This window comes from Vipera berus, assembly GCF_964194415.1.
Source record: "Vipera berus genome assembly, chromosome: Z".
Classification (NCBI taxonomy): Eukaryota; Metazoa; Chordata; class Lepidosauria; order Squamata; family Viperidae; genus Vipera; species Vipera berus.
Window position 1 is genome coordinate 53966256 of NC_138205.1, and position 22118 is coordinate 53988373.

The window sequence follows — 22118 nt, forward strand, 5'->3', positions numbered from 1 at the left end:
CCCTGACTCTGTCTCTGTTTCTCTCTCCCCCTACCTACCTAACTCCCTACCATAGTTGCCCATCTAGTCAATGACTCTGGGGGGTTAATTCAATATGACATTGGCTTGGCAACCTGCAATGGAACTGTATTTTTCCTTTGCTATGCAATGTGGAAGCTCAATTGTCTGTGGAGTCAGTCATCCAGGTTATAGTTATCCCAAACATGCTTTTTCATGGGGCTGGACTTTCATGTCCAGTTGCCTCATGAAAAAGCATCCTTGGGAAAGCTTAACTGCAACATAAGATTGGTAATCCCTTGTTCCTCAACACTATTTTAGGGATTTTCAAAAATGCTTTACATTCTTATTTTGTAACAGAAATGGGATATCTTTCACAATCTGGGATAGATGGATTATTCATGGGAAAGATGATTTCACACTCTTGGACTTCATAAATACTGTCAAAGTAAGGTATTTTAATAAAATATATAGTAGAATAATTGGGAGACATATTAGTGTTCTGTTAGATTTCATTAAAAGCATTATTGTCTTTTAAGTCATTATTATCAGCTGAAGTTTTTGTTTTATAACGTGTTTACTAAAAATGATCACACTGAATTAAGTTTTTCCCTTTGTTTCTGAATACATCATTTTCTATCTGGTATAGTTGAATTTTTTAAAATGTGTGTTACAGGAAAAATATGGAATTGAACCAATCATGGTTGTCCAGGGAGTCAAAATGTTGTATGTACCTGTAATGCCTGGCCACGTTAAACGATTAAAGCTGACGTAAGTTTTAACTGAGCATAACTCAAAAATTAATGGGGACTTTGGGTTTCTAACAAAAAAATCTGTTTTACGCTGAAGATGTTTGGAGATCTCTTTATGAAACAGATTGGTATGCTGTCGATTATGTAAGGAATAATAGCAATTTTTGTTGTTTGATTTACTCCCCATAAAGATTAAAAGAAGTTGGCCTTCTAGTTTCAGCATTGACTAGCATCAAACATTAGAACCTTATAAGATTTGATATAGTCTAGTTTTCATTTTCTTTGTTTGAATGGTAGGGGGGAAAACCTACCTCGGAATAAAAAAATTCTGAAGATGTTCTGGAGCTTAACTGCTGTTTTCTTTGTGAGAGGAAAAAGGTTCCACACTATTTTTAGATTCAATGATTATTTTTTCAAGAATTTCTGGGATAATTCATAACATATGGTTTATGTTTTCCAGAAGTTCAGTACATTCGTTATGGTGAGAATGCTATTTGATTATCTGTAAAGTTAGCTGATTTCAAACCCTGGTTTGCATAAGGTCTATCAGAGTTAATCATCACATCTGTTTAAGTTTCTAGAGATGCTGAAGTGACGTGGAAATGCAGTGCTTCTCATTTCCATTAAATCAGTAAAGCATGACCAGTAGCAGGGTGAGGAGAATTTTGTTTTTAATTTTGTTGTACAAGGTGCCTCCCTTGAATACTCATACAACTGTTTTGTACTGTCTCCTTTAAATTCACTTGGCTTATTCTTTACAGGTAGTTCTTGATTTATGACCACAATTGAGCCCAAAATTTCTCTTGCTAAGTGAGACAGTTGTTAAGCGAGTTTTGTCCCATTTTATGACCTGTCTTGCCACAGTTATTAAGTTGAATCACTTCAGTTCTTAAGTTACTAACATGGTTGTTAAGTGAATCTGGCTTCCCCATTGACTTTGCTTGTTGAAAGATTACAAAAGAGGATCACATGACCTAGGGCCACTGCAACCATCATAAATATGAGTCAGTTGCCAGGTGTCTGAATTTTGATCACGTGTCCATGGGGATGCTGCAAAAGTTGTAAGTGTAAAAAATGTCATAAGTCAATTTTTTCAGTGCTGTTGTAACTTCGACCAGTGTCTAAATGAACTGTTGTAAGTCAAGGACTACCTGTATAGCCTCTAGGGGCAAGGTTTTCATTAGTACTCTGTACCACTGACCTGGAAGAACATTCATCTTCTGTATTTTTTCAGGAGAATTTTTTTGTCTAGATCAGTATGAGAAAATTTCAGTATTAATTGACATCTACTATTGTTTGTATATAGCTTTTATTAACAATTTGGAGTATAATAATTAAATCTAATACAAACAGAATTAGAAATTAAAAAATAGACAGGAGTGAAAATGCAAGGGAAAAAAAAGAAAAAGACAAGAAAGATAATATAATGAAAAATAAAACATATACATGTTTTTCAACTTTATTCACAACAGATATAAACAAATTTAATAACTTCATCTTCTCTTTGCAACCATTTTCCTCCTTATTCTGTATCCCATCTCTTATAAATAAACAAATTCATAAAACATAATCTTTTCAAACCTGGTGTTAGGGGAAAGTACAAAAAGATTAGCCAGAAGTAACTATATCTTATTTTCACCTTGATCAAATAAACTTTATATTTCTTTTACCTTTACTTCTTTTATCTTTACTTCATTGAAATATTGAATTTTTCTTCATTTCTTCTTTGTTCCACTGCATAGAGTTCTCCATAGTTTTTAACAAACCTCTTTTGTAAATCCAGTAGGAAACAAATTATCCAGGTCACTCTCTTAGCTTGTCATTTGTATTTTCCTTTTACATTTTAAAACCTTAGCCAGTTTCTTTTGTAGGTCCAATGAAACATAGTTTTATAAATATTCTTTTTGGCCTGTCAATTGTAAATCCACTTTTGATACCAAGCTGTCCTCTCATTGGAGCAGCCACTCAGAGCGCATATGGGTGATCGCCCATCCTTTCCTCATATAGAGAGGGTCCAATGATGATCTGTGAATGTCAGCTCTTCTTTTGCAGAGTTGTCTTCAGTTGGTAACTTCACGTTGCTGTCAGGGCAAATGTTCTGGGACAGGGCTTTTCAACCAGTGGTAAGGGTACCACCTGTGGTACATTGGCACCTGGCAGGTGGTACGTGACCATCCTAGAAACGTGGTAGCGGGGGAGGGGAATGAGCTGAACCGGTGGCAGCACTGCACAAGCCTGAGTGAGAGATGGCTGGAGATGCAGGGCTGTCAGGACTCAGTGGAAGCACCAGGATCAGCGCTTCTTTGGGGCTGTCAGGGCTCAGCGGAAGCACCAGTTTCTGCCACAGGCTCCAGCTGGAACTCAGCATTGATTCTGGTGCTTCTGAGCCCAGAAGAAGCGCCGATCAGCTGGAATGTTGCAGCATCTCCAGGGTGTTGTGATTTACATTTAGATGCTTGGCAACTGATTCATATTTATGATGGTCACAGTGTCCCAGGGTCATGTGAAGTGACCAAAACCTGCTGCAACCACCCAGCAGACGGGGGGAATAAAAACTAAACACCCACCCCACCCCCGCTGCCAATCCTCAGCAGTAATGCTTACAACAATGAAAACCTCGGACAGGAGGAAGAGCGCCGCCGGGAGGGCAGGCCGGTGTCTTGCTCAGCTGTGGCTTGGGGGCACTTTTTTCAGTGCCATTGTAACTTCGAACAGTGACTAAGCGAACTGTTGTAAGTCGAGGACTACCTGTACTTCATCACTTTTTTCCTTTTTATTTTTTTTTGGTCATCAAGCTTTTGACACCTTGGTAGGCAACTGGTGGTATTCAGATGTTGCCATATCGTAAAAATGGTACAATGGGTGAAAAGATTGAAACGCCCTGTTCTAGGAATCTCAGTTTCAGATGGATATCATTTTTAAATATCCCTTTTGAGGATATTTTCTTCCACTACAAATACTGCACTTTTAGCTTTTTTGTGATAAGTCTGTTCAGTGGAATGAATGCACATTGTTAGCAGAGAACATGGGTTTAGTATTACTGGGAGATATAAGATTATTGTTCCACCACATGACTGTATTCTGTCAGCATATTATTTTGCAACTGAAAATAATGTGACATATTGCATAGACACTCAAATTTTCTGTTCTATTTTTAAGATGTGAGTGGAGAAAAGAATTGTGTTTTGTATAAGGCTAGATTGATAACTATGTTTTTGAAGATATGTTTATTTCTAAAATAGAACAGGTGTTCTTCTATATAGCAAAGTACAGGTAGTTCCTCAATTTACAGTCACAAATGAGCCCAACATTTTTGTTACTAAGCAAGACATTTGTTAATTGAGTTTTGTCCCATTGTACAGCCTTTTTTGCCACAGTTGTTAAGTGAATCACTGCAGTTGTTAAGTTAGTAACACAGTTGTTAAGTGAATCTGGCTTCCCCATTGATTTTATTTATTTATTTATTTATTTATTTATTTTTGTTTTATATACCGCCCTTCTCCCGGAGGACTCAGGGCGGTGTACAGAGCAATAAAGTAAGAATACAATAAAGCAATAAAGTGAGAAAATTTTAAAACCCAAATCCATCAGGCCAGGCCGGCTTGTTGGAATAGATAAGTTTTTAGATCACGCTGGAAGGAGCGAAGGTCGGGGGCCATCCGGATTTCAGCTGGTAAGCGGTTCCAAAGGATTGGCGCACCCACCGAGAATGCTCTCCCCCTGGGGGTCACCAGCCGACATTCTCTGACCGGTGGCACCCTGAGGAGGCCCTCTCTGTGGGAGCGCACAGGACGGAGGGATGTTGACACCGGCAGTAGGTGCTCCCGTAGGTAATCCGGACCCATGCCATGTAGGGCTTTGTATGTCATCACTAGCACCTTGAATTTCACCCGGAAGGCAACTGGAAGCCAGTGCAGCTCACGGAGCAGAGGTGTAGTATGGGAGTATCGGGAGACCCCCCAAAAGCACTTGTGCAGCTGCACTCTGCACCAGCTGAAGCTTCTGAGTGGTTCTCAAGGGCAGCCCCATGTAAAGAGCATTGCAGTAGTCAAGACGAGAGGTCACAAGTGCATGGGTGACTGTACGCAAGGCATCCAGGTCCAGATAGGGTCGCAGCTGGCGCACCAGACGAACCTGGGCGAAGGTCCCTCTAGTCACAGCTCCTATATGATCTTCTAAGGAGAGCTGTGAATCCAAGAGGACCCCCAGATTGCGAGCCTTATCTACAGGGGGTAATAACTCGCCCCCGATATTAAGAGATGGAATAATCTGAATATCCTGACATGCCGGTATGTACAGCCATTCAGTCTTGTCCGGGTTGAGTTGAAGCCTGTTCCTCCCCATCCATTCCCGGACCGCTTCCAGGCAACGGGACATCACGTCGAGGGCATCACTGATGTGGTTTGGGGTCGAGATGAAAAGCTGGGTGTCATCAGCATACTGATGATAACCCACTCCAAAACCACGGATGATCTCACCTAGCGGCTTCATATAGATGTTAAACAGGAGAGGTGAGAGAACCGACCCCTGAGGAACTCCATAAATGAGAGGCCTCGGGGTCGATCTCTGGTCACCCGCCAACACCAACTGTGAACGTTCCAGAAGGTAGGAGGAGAACCACTGAAGAACAGTGCCTCCCACTCCTGAGACGCCGCAGTAAGATACCATGGTCGATGGTATCAAAAGCCGCAGAGAGGTCTAATAGGACCAGGACAGAGGAATGACCCCTGTCCCGAGCCCGCCAGAGATCATTCATTAGAGCGACCAATGCCGTCTCCGTGTTGTGTCCGGGCCTGAAACCCGATTGGTACGGGTCTAGATAATCAGTATCTTCAAGGAACAGAGGAAGCTGATGCGCCACTACGCTCTCAACAACCTTCGCAAGAAAGCGAAGGTTGGAGACCGGGCGAAAGTTGTTTAAAACAGCTGGGTCCAGGGAAGGCTTTTTGAGGAGGGGTCTCACCACCGCTTCTTTCAAGGCTGCGGGGAAACTGCCCTCTTTCAATGAAGCAGTTACCACTGCATGGATCCAGCCTCGTGTCCCATCCCGAGCCGCATAAACCAGCCAGGAGGGGCACGGGTCCAATAAGGATGTAGTGGAGCTTAGCTTCCTCATGATCCTTTCTACCTCGTCCAGAGTCACAGGATCGAACTCTTCTCAGATAACATCAACAAGACTATCCATGTTCTCATCGTCAGACTCTGCCCAGTTGGAATCCAGACTGGTCCGGATCCAAGCGATTTTGTCCAGCAGATGTTGGCTAAATTCCTCAGCACGACCCTGCAAGGGATCCTCCTTCACCTCTAGATTAAGGAGGGAGCGGGTCACCCTAAACAGGGTGGTCAGGCGATTATCTGCGGATGCGATAAGGGCAGCAAAGTAATTAGACCTTGCCCTCCTTAGCGTCGCGAGATAAGACCTCGTAAAGGACCTTAGTCGCGATCGGTCGGATTCGGATCGGCTGGATCTCCAACAGCTCTCTAGGCCCCGTGTCTGCCGTTTCATCTCCCGGAGCTCCGTAGAAAACCATGGAGCCCACTGGGATCTGCAACGGGACAGGGGCCGCATGGGTACAACTCGGTCGAGTGCTTCTGTGGCTGCCTTTTCCCAGGCTTCCACCATGGCACTGGCCGAGCTATGAGCAAAGGAGGCAGGTGGGGGGCCAAGCGCTGTTTGGAACCGCCCAGGGTCCATTAGCCGCCTGGGGCGGTACCATTTCGTTGGTTCAGTAACCCCACGACGGGGAGTGGCAAAGCGGAAGGTCAGCCGCAGGAGATGATGATCTGTCCATGACAGGGGCGTAACAATTGGAGAGCCCCCACCCAGATCATCTAACCACTGTCCAGATAGGAAAATCAAATCGAGCATGTGTCCTCCTACATGAGTTGGGCCCTGGATTATCTGCGTCAGGTCCATGGCTGTCATGGAAGCCATGAACTCCCGAGCCAACTCAGATGATCTCCCCAGGGATGGTAAGTTGAAGTCACCCAAGATCATAATTTTGGGGAACTCAACCACCAGTCCCGAGAGGATGACAAGAAGCTCGGGCAGGGCTGCTGCTACGCGACTAGGTGAAAGGTACACTAGCAGCAAGCCCAACTGAGCCTTAGGGCCACATCTAAGAAGGAGAGAGTCACACCCGGCTATTTGGACAACAGTGGCCTCTCGCGGATACAGGTTCTCCCTCACCGCTACCGCCACTTCATTTTGCTTGTCAGAAGGTCGCAAAATGTGATCACAAGACCCTAGGACACTGCAAGTGCCATAAATAAGAGTCGGTTGCACTCTTCTGAATTTTGATTACATGTCCATGGGGATTCTGCAACAATCATGTGCAAAACAATCATAAGTCATTTTTTTCAGTGCCATTGTAAATTCGATCACTTTGTAAATGAACTGTTGTAAGTCTGGAGCAGGGGTAAGCAACCTTGGCTCTTTTATGACTTGTGGACGTCAATTCCCAGAAAAGAGCCAAGGTTGCCTATCCCCTGGTCTGGGGCTATCTGCACACCTTTTTGATTTGTGTAATCCTTGCTCACTAGGAATAATCCATTTGGATTTGTTTTCTTTAAAAAGTAGGAAAGAAGTAATCATAGAGATGGGTGCTCTAGAAAGACAAAATATAAATAAAAAATAAAATATGGATCAGATCCTAGATAGAAAACACTTTTCTGTTTATTCAAATTACTTAGATTTTAACCTTGTATTTATTATGCTATCTTTACTTTCTATTTTATGGCTTGTGGTTTTGTTTTTGGATTTTTAAAAAATGTTTTTGTGGATGTTCTACTTGAATGTTCTTTAATAATCCATATAAGATGCTAAGAGTCTTTAAGACAGAGAAAAACAAAGAACTATTATATACAAAGGCCTGGCAAAAGAAGTGAGGGCAGGGGACATTAAAGGACCAGAAGGTAGAGTTTGAAGTCATCTCTCACACATCCTAAATCATATCATTTTATCAGGAGCTGAAATATGTAGCAGGCAGAATCACTGCAGCTGTTAAGTTAGTAATATAGTTGTTAAATGAATCTTTTCATTGACTTTGTTGTGATCAAGTGACCCCGGGACAGTGTGACCATTATAAATGCATGCTAGTTGCTAAGCATCCAAATTTTGATCACTTGACCACTGGGATTCTGCAGCAGTTGTAAATGTGAGAAACAGTCATAAGTCACTTTCTTCAGTGCCATTGTAATTTTGAACTGTCACTAAATGAATGATTGCAAGGTGATAACTACCTGTAACTATATTTTCTTATCAAAAAGCAAAATTTTTCTGGAAAGCTAGAATCCCTAGGTCAAAGCAGTCAATAAACAAAGATTGATAGTAAATATTAACAATGCCCCCTAACTATTGTACAATCATAGCATAATTTTATTAACATCTTTCAGATTGATTCTGATTATGTTCTTAAAGATCTATTAATCTGTAGAAATTATGTCTTGAATTAGTTTTCTAATTATTTTTCAAGAAACTCATTTGTGATATATCTGTTACTTTTTTAACTTTTCAATCATATCTCATAGGATGCAAAAACTTGTGAAACCAGTGGTGAATAAGAAATATGTGGACCTCACAGTGTCATTTGCTCCTGAAATAGATGGTGAAGAAGACTTGCCAGGACCACCAGTTAGATATTATTTTGCCCATGAAAATAACTGAGACAGGTCTACTGTTTACAACCTAGTAGGTCATATGAATTGAGCATGGCACCGTCTCCTTTTTATAAATGGTACTATATACGAAGCCTTAATTTAGAATTGAACAGTGGAAGATGGTGAGCTCTTCTGAGAAGTCCTACAGCAAAATAACTTGTAACATTGTAAGGAAATTTGAAGCTTGCTCAAAAATATTGCTGTCTTTTGTGGGGAAAAATAACTTTTATTACTATCTGCAAAAAGATCTGAAAGGCAAATACAAAATCTGCACTGAAAACAGGAGCTGAGCATTATGTGAGGTGGCAATCAAGACTGGAGAAACTGCACCATGTTCCAAATGATTTTTTTCTGCTGTTTTTCGCCACTGCACCATAATCCTGAACCCATCCATCCTATGATGTTCCATGCATATTGACCCTGTTTTCATTGTATAAAATGCATTTTTTTTATAAAATAGGATAAATTATAGCTAAGAAAAACTAAAGTGGTAATGTTGGTTTACTTTATACTTACACCAGAAGTAGAATATTCGAAACAACATTATGTGAAAAATTGCGGATATTTGTATTTATTTCCTAAATATTTGATTTTCATTGGTCCTTTACATATTGTTGTTGTAAAGAACTATGTATAAAGAAGACTGATTTGATCCTAATTGAAAAAAGAATTAATATGCTTTTAATGGAAATATATTTTAGAGAACTTTGAAATTTGAGTTTAGCTGACAGTCACATTATCCATTACTGGGCACTTGTTTTAAACCTCATCCACTCCTAAATAAAGTGGGGCTCAATCTTTCATAATAATAAAAGGGACATATAGATGCATACTGCCTATTCATTAATTTCTTTCCTACAGACTCTAATTCTTACTGTATTAATATTAAACTACTGAGCTTGGTTAGGAAAATAACACTTAATGGGATAATTAGTAGAAAAATAAGCTTTAGTGCAAAAAATAACTAAGCCTTGCTAAAACATTATATAACAGCATCCCACTGTTATATAATTAGGAGTGATTCAGATTTAATATATCCAGTTGTTGAACTGTTTTATTGCAATTTCTTTGGCCGAGGAGTTTCTTATTTTTATGTAAATCCCCTAGCTTTTGAAAGTTTTATATTGTTGCTATCACTTAACATGGAACTTGCAATGCTTAAGATGAAAACCAATAGGCTTAAACATATTAGAAATGTGAGTGATTTTCTCCTTTGGCCACTTTTTAATGTGGTGATTCTGTAAAGTATTTGGATATAAGCATGTTTCAGCTATGAGTCTGATTGCAAACAGTCTAGACATGTAAAGTTAAACATTAAATTTATTAGCAGAGGACAAGAAAAATAATTTAGTTCAGTAATCTGCAACCAAGGTAGCTTCCAGAATGTGTGTTTCAACCCCTGAAAACCTCAGCAATAGTTATATTAGGTAGGAAATTCAGGGAATTGAAATCTTCACATCTGGAGAGCACCCACATTAAAAAAAACAGGTTTGGCTTTGTATGAAAAAGTACAGAAGCATAATTCATTTTTGTTTTATGTATGTAACCTGAATAAATTGTTGCCCATTATATATTGTTCCACCATTGCCTTTATCGTCATTGTGTAGATTATGACAGCAACTTGTTCCTTGTTTCAGTAGACACAACACACCAAACATTAATTATTCTCTGAGCTGAATTCATAGCAAACTCACTCCAACATTTGGGAGTTACTCTTAACATACAATTCTTTAGTCTTTTAATTGTATTCTGCCAAATAAATACTTGATGTTTTTCAGTATGAAATAGTTTTGGAGAAAGCAATTTACTATGTACTAAGAAAGGCTTAAAAATTAGGAGGCAGCAAACAAGATTGTAGTAGGCAATGTATTAAACGATTTAACTTTGTGTTTTATTTAACAATCTGGATGTGATTATGTCTTCTGTTCTCTGTTTTTCTTTGGGATTACTAATCAGCAATCAGAAGTAGCAACAAGATTGTATTTGCATATGCAAAACTGCATTTGATGTCATACATCAGCCAGCTTGAAAATGAGGAGTCTTTCCTTGCAAGTCTTTCTTGCAAAGCTTACTTTATAGAAAAATACAAAAAAGGGCCATCGTCAGCAGAAAAATCTCCATACCTGTGGCGCAGCTAGTTAATCATTTTGAGGATTAGTTTGCTCACACAAATAGGGCTTTCAGCTTAAAAGAAAAATATGTATAATTATATTATCCTTCCATAGTTTGCATTATTTCTGAATTGATTTCAATACATTTTGAAGAATTATTTTTATTTGTGTATACAAAATAAAATGTATAGCATAAGCAGTTACAAAAACTGCTTTTTGTCTTTCATATTAAATAATTTGAAAAGGTAACATCAAAATGTGCATGACTTTGTCAATATTTTGGGACATGTAATTTGAAAATATAGATGGTTTACAGTGAGAACTAGGCATGTAATTTTATCAAAATATATCAAAATCATCCCCTCATTAGTGGCCTAGTGTTTAGTGTTCCATCGCAGTACTGCTTTCATTGGAATAGTAGCAGTAACAGAATAATTTATGTTTTCTGCATCCATGGTGGTGCAGTGGTTAGAATGCAGTACTGCAGGCTACTTCTGCTGACTGCCGGCTTCCTGCAGTTTGGCAGTGTGATTCTCACTGGCTCAAGGTTCATTCAGCCTTCCAGTACTTATATTGTTGGGGGCAATATGCTGACTCTAAACCTCTTAGAGAGGGCTGTAATGCATTGTAGAGTGGTATATAAATCTAAGTTCTATTGCTATTGCTACTTAGACTTGAACTCTGATTACCAGAAGACCATATCTTCTGTAAATATTGGTCATAAAGTTATAGAAGTCTGTAGCGTGGCACTATTGATTACCTCTTGATGTATGTTTGTAGTTCATTTGTAAAGTACTTATATAGCAGCACTGTTCCAAGATAAAGAAAAATACCATGTGTCCATACACTTTAACACTGACAATGTTCTCCGTCATGCTTAAGAAATTAAAATGCTTCCATAGCTACTTTTTACCTAGCATCTGTTTACTGAGGTGAATGTCTCACTGCGTAATGCTAGGAGTGGCACTGACAGCTTGAGTGAGGTAATTGTTGCATGGTAAGAGTTAAACAGCATGATCAGCTCCTGACCTTCGCTCCTGCCGGCCTGGTCTGATGGGTTTGGGGTATTTTAATTGTAATTTTAATTAACTTTTACTGCAATTGGGCTATTATATTTAATTCTTATCTTAACTTTTGTATATTGTATTTTTATTGCATTTTATTGCCCTGTACACCGCCCTGAGTCCTTCAGGAGAAGGGCGGTATAGAAATTAAATTAATAATAACAATAATAATCATGGCCAAAATGGTACACAAGGTGGCAATACTGCAAGACTACAATTTTGAGTGTCCATCATTACCCCACATGATGTCATTATACAGCCCCAGTCCTATAAGTAATCCTCAACTTACATCCATTTATTTAGTTACCATTCAAAGTTATAAAAGCACTGAAAAAAATACTGTTTTTTCACACTTATGACCATTCCAGCATCCCCATGGTCACATGATCAAAATTTGGGTGCTTGGCAACTGGCATGTATTTATAACAGTTGCGCTATCATGTGATCACCATTTGTAACCTTCCCATCTGGCTTCCGACAAGCACAAGTCACTGGAGGAAGCCAGATTAGTTGCTTAACAACCGCAGTGATTTATTTAACAACTGTGGCAAGAAAGATTTTAAAATGGGGCACAATTCACTTAATTGTCATAAATAGACGGCTACCTTTAATCCCAAAGTGTCTGAGGAAACTAATACAATGTGGTTAATGCTTCTTCAGAGATATAAAGGGAAAATGAATATTAAGGAAGGAACATCTTAGTTACTTGTACCAGTTCTATCTTGTTTGAGCTCATATTTGTATCTAGAGACAAAAGAAATCAAAGCGACCTATTGCTTTTCTTAATAGTCTCAATATTAGATATTTTGTATGGAGTAGAATAGAATAAAGCTGAAAGGAACCTTGGAGGTCTTCTAGTCCAGCCCCCTGCTCAAGCAGGACAACCCATACCATTTTAGGTAAGCGATTGTCAGTCGCTTCTTAAAAACCTCTAGTGATGGAGCACCCATGATTTCTGAAGGCAAGCTGTCCACTAGTTAATTGCCCTCATTGTTAGGAAGTTTTTTCTTAATTCCAGGTTGCTTTTCTTTTTGGTAAGTTTCCAGCCATTGGTTTTTGTCCTGCTCTCTGGTGCTTTGGAGAATAATTTGACCCCTTCTTTATGGCAAATACCCAAATACTGCTATCATGTCACCCGTTTCTTCTTTCTTTTAGCCAAACTTTGATCATTTTAGTTGCTCTTCTCTGAACTTTTTCCAAAGTCTCAACATCTTTTTTGTAGTATGTTGACCAAAATTAGTTGCAATATTGCAGGCGTGGTCTTACTAGGGTTTTATAAAGCGGTACTAATACTTTGTGTGATCTCAATTCTATGCCTCTGTTTATACAACCGAGGATTGTATTAGCTTTTTTGGTGGTGGCGGCTGTACGCTGTTGGTTCATATTAAACTGATCATCCACTAGAACTTCAAGGTTCCTTTCACAGTTACTGTTTTTGAGCCAGGTCTCACTTAATCTGTACTTATACCTTTGATTTTTTTCCTGCCTAAATGTAAAACTGCTTTTCTACACATTAAAATTCATTTTGTTGGATAGGGCCCATTGTTCACGTTTGTCAAGGGTTTTTGGATCCTGAGCTTGTCTTCTGGAGTGTTGGCTATTCCTGCCAGTTTGGTGTCGTCTTCAAATTTGATGATTCCCCATCTATTCACTCATCTAAGTCATTTATGAAGATATTGGAAGAGTTGAGGCTGGCTTGTTCCTGTAAAGAAACGCCCCCCCCCAACCCTTGGAATCTCTTAAAAAACAATTTTGAAGATAATCATCCAGGAAGCAAAATAGAAAATCCCCATTAAAATAAAACAGACAAGCTTTTTCTGTCTTCCTTTAACTGCTAAGACAGACGCCAAACAACCTTAAGGAAACTGATTCATTCATAAAGATACAGTGTTGCCCGTTCATAATACTGGATCCCCATGTAGGAAGAAAAGTCTTCATCATGGTTCCATCCAAGCCGGGGATAAACAACATGGAGACTGCTTTAGGAAGAAGGTTACAGTTTATTACAGATAAAAGCCAGACAGAAAGATGGATCCAACAGAAAAGGACTGAGCACATGTGGGTAGTGGGGTTTTATACCCCCTGGCCTAGACTCTATTGTTTGGAGTTATTTCCTGTTCCTGTTTGAGGCTATTTCCTGTGTCACGTATCCTGACCTGAGTCCAGGTGGGCCCTTCTAGGATTCTTGATGGTTGTGGGTATGTCCCAGCCCCTGCTTCCCTGAGGCTGGAGTATGTAGATGTTAGGCCTTTTGTCTTCCTAAGCTTCTAGATGCAACCTTGATGGTTCACATTTGCATGTCTATAGAACTGGTTTTCTGCCTGGGGGGGAAGGAGACTTGAGACTATTAAGAAATCTGGGCATGCTTTCCTGGTTCTTCAATTTCTTTTTAGGAAATATATTTTCCTGCCCTTTTAATATTTCCTTCTCTGGGGAGCTGACTTCCCTCAATCCCCCCTTTGTGCCATATAGTGTGGGTGACACACTTACTGGCACAAGATTAAAATTGGTCTGATCAGGGATACTTGGTAAACAAGCTTTAAAATGTTAATGCAAAAAGAAGAAAAACACTAATGAAGGCAGCAGAAAAAGATCCCTGCCCATAAAGTTCTAAAAGTCAGGGCAAAAATTAGGTGGAAAAGAAATTTATTCTGTGTCAATTATTTTCAAATGTTGGATGTCACCTTTAGCTTCCAGTCAGGCTTGCACATTCCTCCCAAAATTCTTCACAGCCATGGTTTCCCCCAGTACATAACCACTGGCTGCCCATTTTCAAGAGTTGTTTCCTGCCTTACCTCTTAGTTCAGTGCATCCAGGTTTGTAATGTCCAATTGAGGTTGGCCAGTATGCAAGCCAGTCTATTAAATTTTCCTTAAATTGCACATAGTGAGCCCAATCTGAGTCCACCAGTGCAAGGTATTCAGGACTTAGGAGATCTCTTTTCTGCTACCTCAGTCAGGGCATATGAAATCACCTGAGAGGGCCTGGTTCCCTCCCCCTTGGAATTTTGCTGGAGGTTGTTCCTACAAAGTTTTAATGACACAGGGCAAGAATCAGGCTGGAGCTTTACTGAAGGTAAGTGGAGGGGATAGACTCAATGCGATTCTAATGGTGTGTGTGCAGCTACTAATACAAACAGGCAATACAAACATTCTGGATAAATTTTCCCTCCCACCAGACAGAAGTCCCAAGGTGTTCAGGACTTGCTGTGCCAACTATTCCCAAATGCCATGTCTCCATAAGTACATTCAACTGGCTTATTACAATACAAATGAAGCAAGAAAGAAAACTACAATGAGTTTCCACCCTCCCCCATAGTCTTAATTTTCTTCTAAGGATTCACGTGAGGCCCATGGCTCTAGGACTCCTTCCTTCAGCTTTTCACAGGCATCTGAGGGACTGGTAAGGCTTGAGAAATCCTCAGGTTGCATGGTGGCTTTTTGTGGATGGCTGGATTCAAAACTCAATTCCACGGCTCAAATGGATAGAGGCAGCATCTAGGCCAGTGTGCTCTGCATCCAAAGGTTGAAGGGGGGGTCATCTGTGCGGGGCTGAAAGACATGTGAACAAGAACTCCTCCCCCTTTCTGGGTGGACTCTCCCAGGAAAGGCATGGAGAACAAAGGATAAGAAAAGGAAAAGTAGAATGGGGGGGGTAGCTTGTAAAGAAACAGATAGGCAGGCAAAATGAGGACATCCCAGATAAGGACAAAAGGCAGGCTGGATTCTGGTAAGAGAACATACATAAAAGGTCTTATTTAATGAAACAATGTAAAAAAAACTGGTTTGCATCCATCCAATAAAGGGACTGAGTTACTTGGCAATAAACTTACAGATTTTCTAGAGGAATATCTAAGCTAAACAATGGGGACAGTGAGTTAATTGATACAAAACATCCCAAGGTTAGCAGTGCATGTAACATAGATATGTGTGTGGACAAGAATATCAACCTTTCTAACAAGCAAAATCAAGCTTTTAATAGCAAGTGCCACACAAAGTAGTGGTAAGAAAATAGGTGAACTCAGACAGCACACACAGGTTATGTAGAAAGTAAACACAGGGTCAGTTATAAAGGACTCAAATGTCTACACCAATGCACAAAGTGAACAGTAAACAGGGTGAACTAGAAATTCAGGTACATGAGGCCAGATATGATAATGTTGCCATTATAGAAACTTGGTGGGATGAAACCCACAAATGGAACACTCAGCTAGAGGGATTTAAATTATTTAAAGGAAACAGACCAAATAAAAGAGGTGGAGTTTCTCTCTATATAAGAAATAACTACATCTCTATAGAAATACAGCACAACAATGATGAAAACTCTTGAATGCATTTGGGTCAATATAAAAAGGGGGGAAAATGACATTACCATAGGTGTATACTATAGGCCACCCAACCAAACAGAGGAAATAGATGAACCTTTTGCCAGTCAGCTAACTAATGTATGTAGGAAGCACATCACAATAGTAATAGAGAACTTTAATTACCCTGGCATCAACTGGGAGACAGACTGCACCAAGTGGAAAATCAAACAGAAAGTAGAGAGGGGAACTAGGGAATTAGCCATATTGGATATAATTCTCACTAACAGATGAGATGATAGAAGGTGTTGAAGGCACAGGAACCTTGAGGGGGTAGGTTCATGCAATATTGGAATTCAATATTATGGAAGCAAAAGCAATAGAACATAGTCAAACTAGAGTTTTGGACTTTAAGAGAGCTAATTTCAATAAACTTAGAGAGGGCTTGGGAGGGATTCTATGAATGGGAATCCTCAAGGGGAAATCAATTCAAAAAGCTTGGGAAATTTTGAAGAAAAAAAAAGTCTAGCACAATACCAACAAAGAAAAATAACAGTTCTTGGCTTCTGGTCTGCCACACAGCCGCTATGGATGGCTAGGAGACTTGCTCTTTCTCCCCCGTCCAGTTTTGCATCACTGGGGGGCCCTGAAAAGGGCCGAAAGTCGCCCTGAAGAGGAAACCAGCAAGGAGGGGCGCTCGCTGGATCACAAAAGAGCCGCAACTCTCCCGTTAGACCTGGCGATCCCTCCAACCCGGCAGACAAAAGGACCGGCCATTTTTCCCCCTGCGGTGAGAGAAGGGGGACTTTCACCCTTCTTTCAGAAAGAGCAGCGACTAAATACCCAGGGGCGTTTTAAACATTGAAAAAGTAACTGAATCCCAATTAGAACTTTATTTCTCAAAGCATGTGGATTGAAAGATTTTTTATTTCCTATTTTTCATTGTCTACTTCTGTGGGAAATCTGGATTCTTTCTTATGAAAGAAAAAAGAAAAACTGAAAAGATTAAGACAACTCTGGGACTCAAAGGGGAACTTTAAAAGAGGCCTGGCTGACTGCCCAGGGAAACGTTGAGAACTTTGAAACAACAGCTGTGAAAGGCTTTGTGTTCCCTACCTAGAAAAAAAAATCTTTCTTTTGGATTTTCTAAGTCTAAAGCCTTTAGCTTAAAATACCAATATGGAAGAAGACCAGGAACAAAATTTATTTATAGATGAAAATCAACAAACTTGCTATGTTGAAAACACTAATGCACTAATTACTGCAATGCTCTTTACATGGGACTGCCCTTGAAGAGCACCCGGAGGCTTCAATTGGTGCAAAATGCGGCCACGCAGGTGCTTATGGGAGTATCTCGATACTCCCATGTTACACCACTCCTACGCGAACTGCATTGGCTTCTGGTTACACTCTGAGTGCGATTCAAGGTGCTGGTAATAACTTTTAAAGCCCTACATGGCTTAGCCCCGGGGTACTTGCGAGACCACCTGCTGCCATTGTCAACCTCCCATCACCCGGTTTGCTCCCACAGAGTTGGCCTCCTCAGGGTGCCGTCGGCCAGGCAATGCCAGCTGGCGACCACCAGGGGGAGAGCCTTCTCTGTGGGTGCACCGACACTCTGGAATGAATTGCCCCCGGAGCTGCGGACGGCCCCTGACCTTCGGTCCTTCCGCCGTGACCTGAAGACCTGGTTGTTCCAACAAGTGGGCCTGGACTGACTACGTTTTTAATTAGGCTTTTTACTGGGTTAAATTGTCTCGTAATTTTGCATTTATTGTTTAATTCTCTTTTAAATTTTTTACTCTTATGTTTTTTAATTTTTATTGTTGTGAGCCGCCCTGAGGCCTCAGGGAGAAGGGCGGCATATAAATTTAATCAAATCAAATCAAATCAAATCAAATTCTTCCCACAACCAATGGAATACTAAGTATGTGAAGGAACATAAAGACAGCCCAGATATGAAAGCCCAAACTTTGGCCCCAACTAAAGAATCATCTATACAAATACAATAGAAAAAAATTAAACATTTAAGTACGATGACAGAAGAATCTACTACTAAACAAATATTGATATTTGAAAATACAGAAAGACATTGACAACTTGGAAAAAGGAAAAGGTTTCTTATACAACTCAGAAGGAACTAGAGGATCTAGAAAAAGAACAGTTGGATGAGAAGACAAACAATTCAGAACAACTATGTTCAATAAAGAGACAACCCACTTGACCTACAAGTCCTCTCAGAAAAATGGTGATCGAATGGTTTTGCCAATATCAATTAATATACATGATATTACAAGGAGATTGTTTCGATGACCCAAAAACAAGGACATGGAAGACAATTTGGCAAAGGAAAAAAGCCGGAAAAATAGAGTTTCAACCATCTTATTGAAATCTGAAACAGAATATATTTAAATAGATAAGATGTGTATGTTGAACACAAGACATTGTTATGAATTGTGATAAAGAAAAATTTTGGTCATTAAAATTTAGCAGTATAAATATTAATAGCTTATTTGAATATTGATTTGTGCATAAAGGTCATGTAAAGGTGAATAATGTAGACAAGCTAAAAACCTATTGTTGAAAGTAATAAATGGTCTATATGGAATGTTAAAAATGAAAATTATCAGTTTAAGCAAGAGATTGCAGTTACAAAGAGGAAGAGAGGAAGTATTAAATATTGAAATAAAAATAAATTTTGATTACTACTTAAAAAAACAACTGAAAATTAGCAAAAAGGAAGGATATTATATTGTATCCTTAATTTGTTGACATAGAGGGTGAGAAGTTAAGTAAACAGGTTGTGTATTTTGAATATTAGATTTCGTGAGGAATGGTGATAGATGAATTGGGAGTATACTAAAAATCTTTGCAATGATAAATATCAAACGTTAAATCTAAATGTTAGTGGAAACTAAAATTGAAAAATCTATTAGGTCATTGATTGTCTAAAAGATTGTATGTTAAAACAATTAGAATATATGTAAACAAAAAACTATGGGTATATGTAAAAAAGTTATTTTCTATGTGATGGATAGGATAAAACTTGTCTTTTAATTTACAAATAGACAGTACATATGAAGGGAAAAAGAGAGGAAATGTTGATGGTAGCAATTTGAAATCTGTACTAATGATATCTGTATGTAATTGAATTACTACTACTCAACCACCATGTTGCTTTTCAAATATGTGAATGTAATATTAGAAAATCAATAAAATTTGTTAAAAAAAGCAAAATAACAGCTCTCAAAAGGTTTCAGCATGGCTGCACAAAGAATTCTCTGATAAATTGAAAGATAAAAAGACAGCATAAAAAGTGGAAAGGGTTTCCGGTTTGCGCACGTGGCACTTTCGGATGTGCAGAGAGAGAGCTCCCTCCCTGCCGTCTGATCTTTCTTCATTGGAGGACCCTGAAAAGGGTCGAAAGTCACCCTGGAGGGGCGACCACCACAAGGAAGCTCTCCTGTGATCATGGAAGGGTGGCAGCCCTCCACTTGAATTCGGAGCAGCTGCTTTTGACCTGAAGAAAAAGAGATCGGCCATTAAGCCGTTCCCTGTTGAAAGCCAAAAGCACCATCTAGCACAACGAAGCAATCTGGAGGACTTGGGTGAGACCTTTCCTTTCTTATCCCCCTAACTGCCTGCCTGTGGGACTTTTCTGAAAATTTTCTCCCCCCCCCCTTTTTTTTTTGAAAAAACAGCTTTTGTATACTTGGGGGAATAACATTTTAAGCCTTAAAGCAAAGAAAGAAAGAAAAAAACACCATCTGATTAAGCAAAGAAAGTAAGCAATCTCATTTCTACCTATTAAAAAGCTCATATTTTTGTGGGGATCTACTACCCTATTTTCTGTTTAAGATGTGAACTAGGGAAAAAAGAATGGACTAATTATATAAAAGCTTTATATTAATTTGGGGAAAAAAGAATTTTACAACATTCTATATGCTACTGATGACATCCTGTGGCTAAACCTGGAATTGCAAGTATACTTTTTGCTTATTCTGACAGCTGACTGAATAACAGAGTTGTCCTTGATATTATCTTCAAAGACAAGTGTGGGAACACATGGCACTGAAAACAACTTTTAGGAGCATTTGGAGGTGGAAAATTACTGACTTCTATTAAAATAGCCTCCATGGAAGGCTTAGCTGTAAACACTAACGAAATGGATGATTATATCCCACCACTTAACTACAAATTGATATTGGACACAATCTTGGCTATAACTGAGCAAATTAAAGCCAAATTGCATGATAAACCTGACAACTCAAAGCCACCAGATCAAACTTTGATCTTAAATGATGAACTGACAACCCAAAAAGAAATAGAAGAATTTGAAATTAACACTGAAATAGGAGATTTCAAAGAGCAACAAACGCAGCCTACAGAGAACTTTGAAGTCCAAACTCCAACTTTAACTACAAAACTTACAGTTCAAAAAACAACAACACCCGAAGAAAGCAACATTAAGATCGAAGGTATCAAAGGCCTTCAAATACAGAATGTTGAGGATTCAGCTAATCAAACAATAACATTAGCTACTATGTTCTACCTAACCCAGATGGAAATGGAACAAGAATTACATCAAACATCAAAAACTGAGCTATTAAAGCAATATTCCAATGATTATAAAAGGGACACCAGCTTGGCAAAACTGTCATTTGGATGGTCTCCGTGGATTCCAATAAGACATGGAGGAAGAAAGGGAGACACATGTGAGAATTTAAAGACACTAAGATGGAAGCTTGATTGGCACAAAAGGAAGGCGAGAGTTAGATTTAAATTTTTAGACTTGTCTTTTTTGGGGGATTTGTAAGTACAGAACTTAAAAAAAAATTGATGGACCAAGGGGAATCTTAAAAAAAACAAAACTGATTTCATATTTAGGTTTTAGATTTTTAAAGGAAAGCAAAATTAAGCTTTTAGAATAAAACTGAGTTATACTATAGAATTTAGAATCTTATAATATAAGATAGTATTTTAATAAGTGTTGAATGGTTAAGACAAAAAATCTTTTCTAACAATTGGTGATTTGTTAAGATGAAAACTAGAATTTACTGTTAAATCATAAGAATGATTTGTAATGAACAATGTAAGTTTTGTAGACAAGATAATTATTCTTTACTGAAATAGGGAATTGTAGGTCACCCAAAAAGTAAGCTTTCTTCTGTATATTATAGGCCACTTTAGAGTATTTTATTGCAATTAGGTAAAACTTAAAAACAGGATTTTGATATGTATTAGTCTAATTACATTTAAAACTTTCTTAATTGATTAGGTCATATCTAGAAACGTACTAACTTGATCACTTTGACTATGTGAAAACTAAGGGAATCAGAGAGGGAATCTTTATTGATGCAACCTGAACTATTTACAAACAACTTGTTATTTGTTACTTTTCACTACCAAACCGCTATACTGCTTCACAAATATATGAATATGTAAATATTGAAAAAACAATAAAACTTGAACAAAATAAAAAGTGGAAAGAGGCACATAACTATAGCAGAATATCAGCAAATAGTTCAACCCTGCAAAGATGAAGTGAGGAGAGCTAAGGCTCAAAATGAACTAAGGCTTGTGACCAAAGTCAAAAATAACAAAAAAACCCCTCTTTCAACATGTAAAAAAAAAACCAAGAAAAATTAAAGAAATGATTGTGGCAAGAAGGTAACAAGGAACAGGGAGAAAGCAGAACTATTTAACTCTTTTTTTATTCTGTTTCTACACAAAGGGAAAGAAAAAAAACAGTCCAACCTATCAAAAACAATACCATAAAAAATAGATTAGAAACACATATTAAGATAAGCAAGAAAATAGCAAGTGAGCACCTATCCAGCCTAGATGAATTCATATTACCAGGACCAGATGGATTACACCCAAAGGTTCTCAAGGAATTGGCAGACGTGATCTCAGAACCACTGAACTATATTTTTCAAAGATCCTGGAGCACTGGGGAACTACCAAGGACTGGAAAAGAGATGATGTAGTTCCCATCTTTAAAAAAAAGGAAGAAAGAAGAGAAAAAAATAGATCCAGGAAACTACAGACCTATCAGCCTGACCTCACCTGGGCAGCTTCTGGAAAAGATCATCAGACAACAAATCAATGAACATCTCGAGGCAAACAAAGATTACTAAAAGCCAACTTGGGTTTGTCAAAAACAGATCATGCTAGACAAATCTTATTGCATTCTTTGACCAAGTGACAAAATTAGTGAAGCAGAGGAATG

The 22118-nt window shown here is 38.8% G+C and overlaps 1 protein-coding gene across 1 annotated transcript in view; it reads left to right on the forward strand.

Moving 5' to 3' along the window:
- Positions 1-13114, forward strand: part of UBA6 (ubiquitin like modifier activating enzyme 6) — a 112086-nt gene extending 98972 nt beyond the window's left edge. Inside the window, exons 31-33 of the mRNA XM_081345553.1 lie at positions 358-445; positions 674-768; positions 8280-13114. Coding sequence (XP_081201679.1) covers positions 358-445; positions 674-768; positions 8280-8415 — 319 coding nt within the window. The 3' untranslated portion in view covers positions 8416-13114. The remainder of the gene's footprint in view (positions 1-357; positions 446-673; positions 769-8279) is intronic.
- The last annotated feature ends 9004 nt before the right edge of the window (positions 13115-22118 follow it).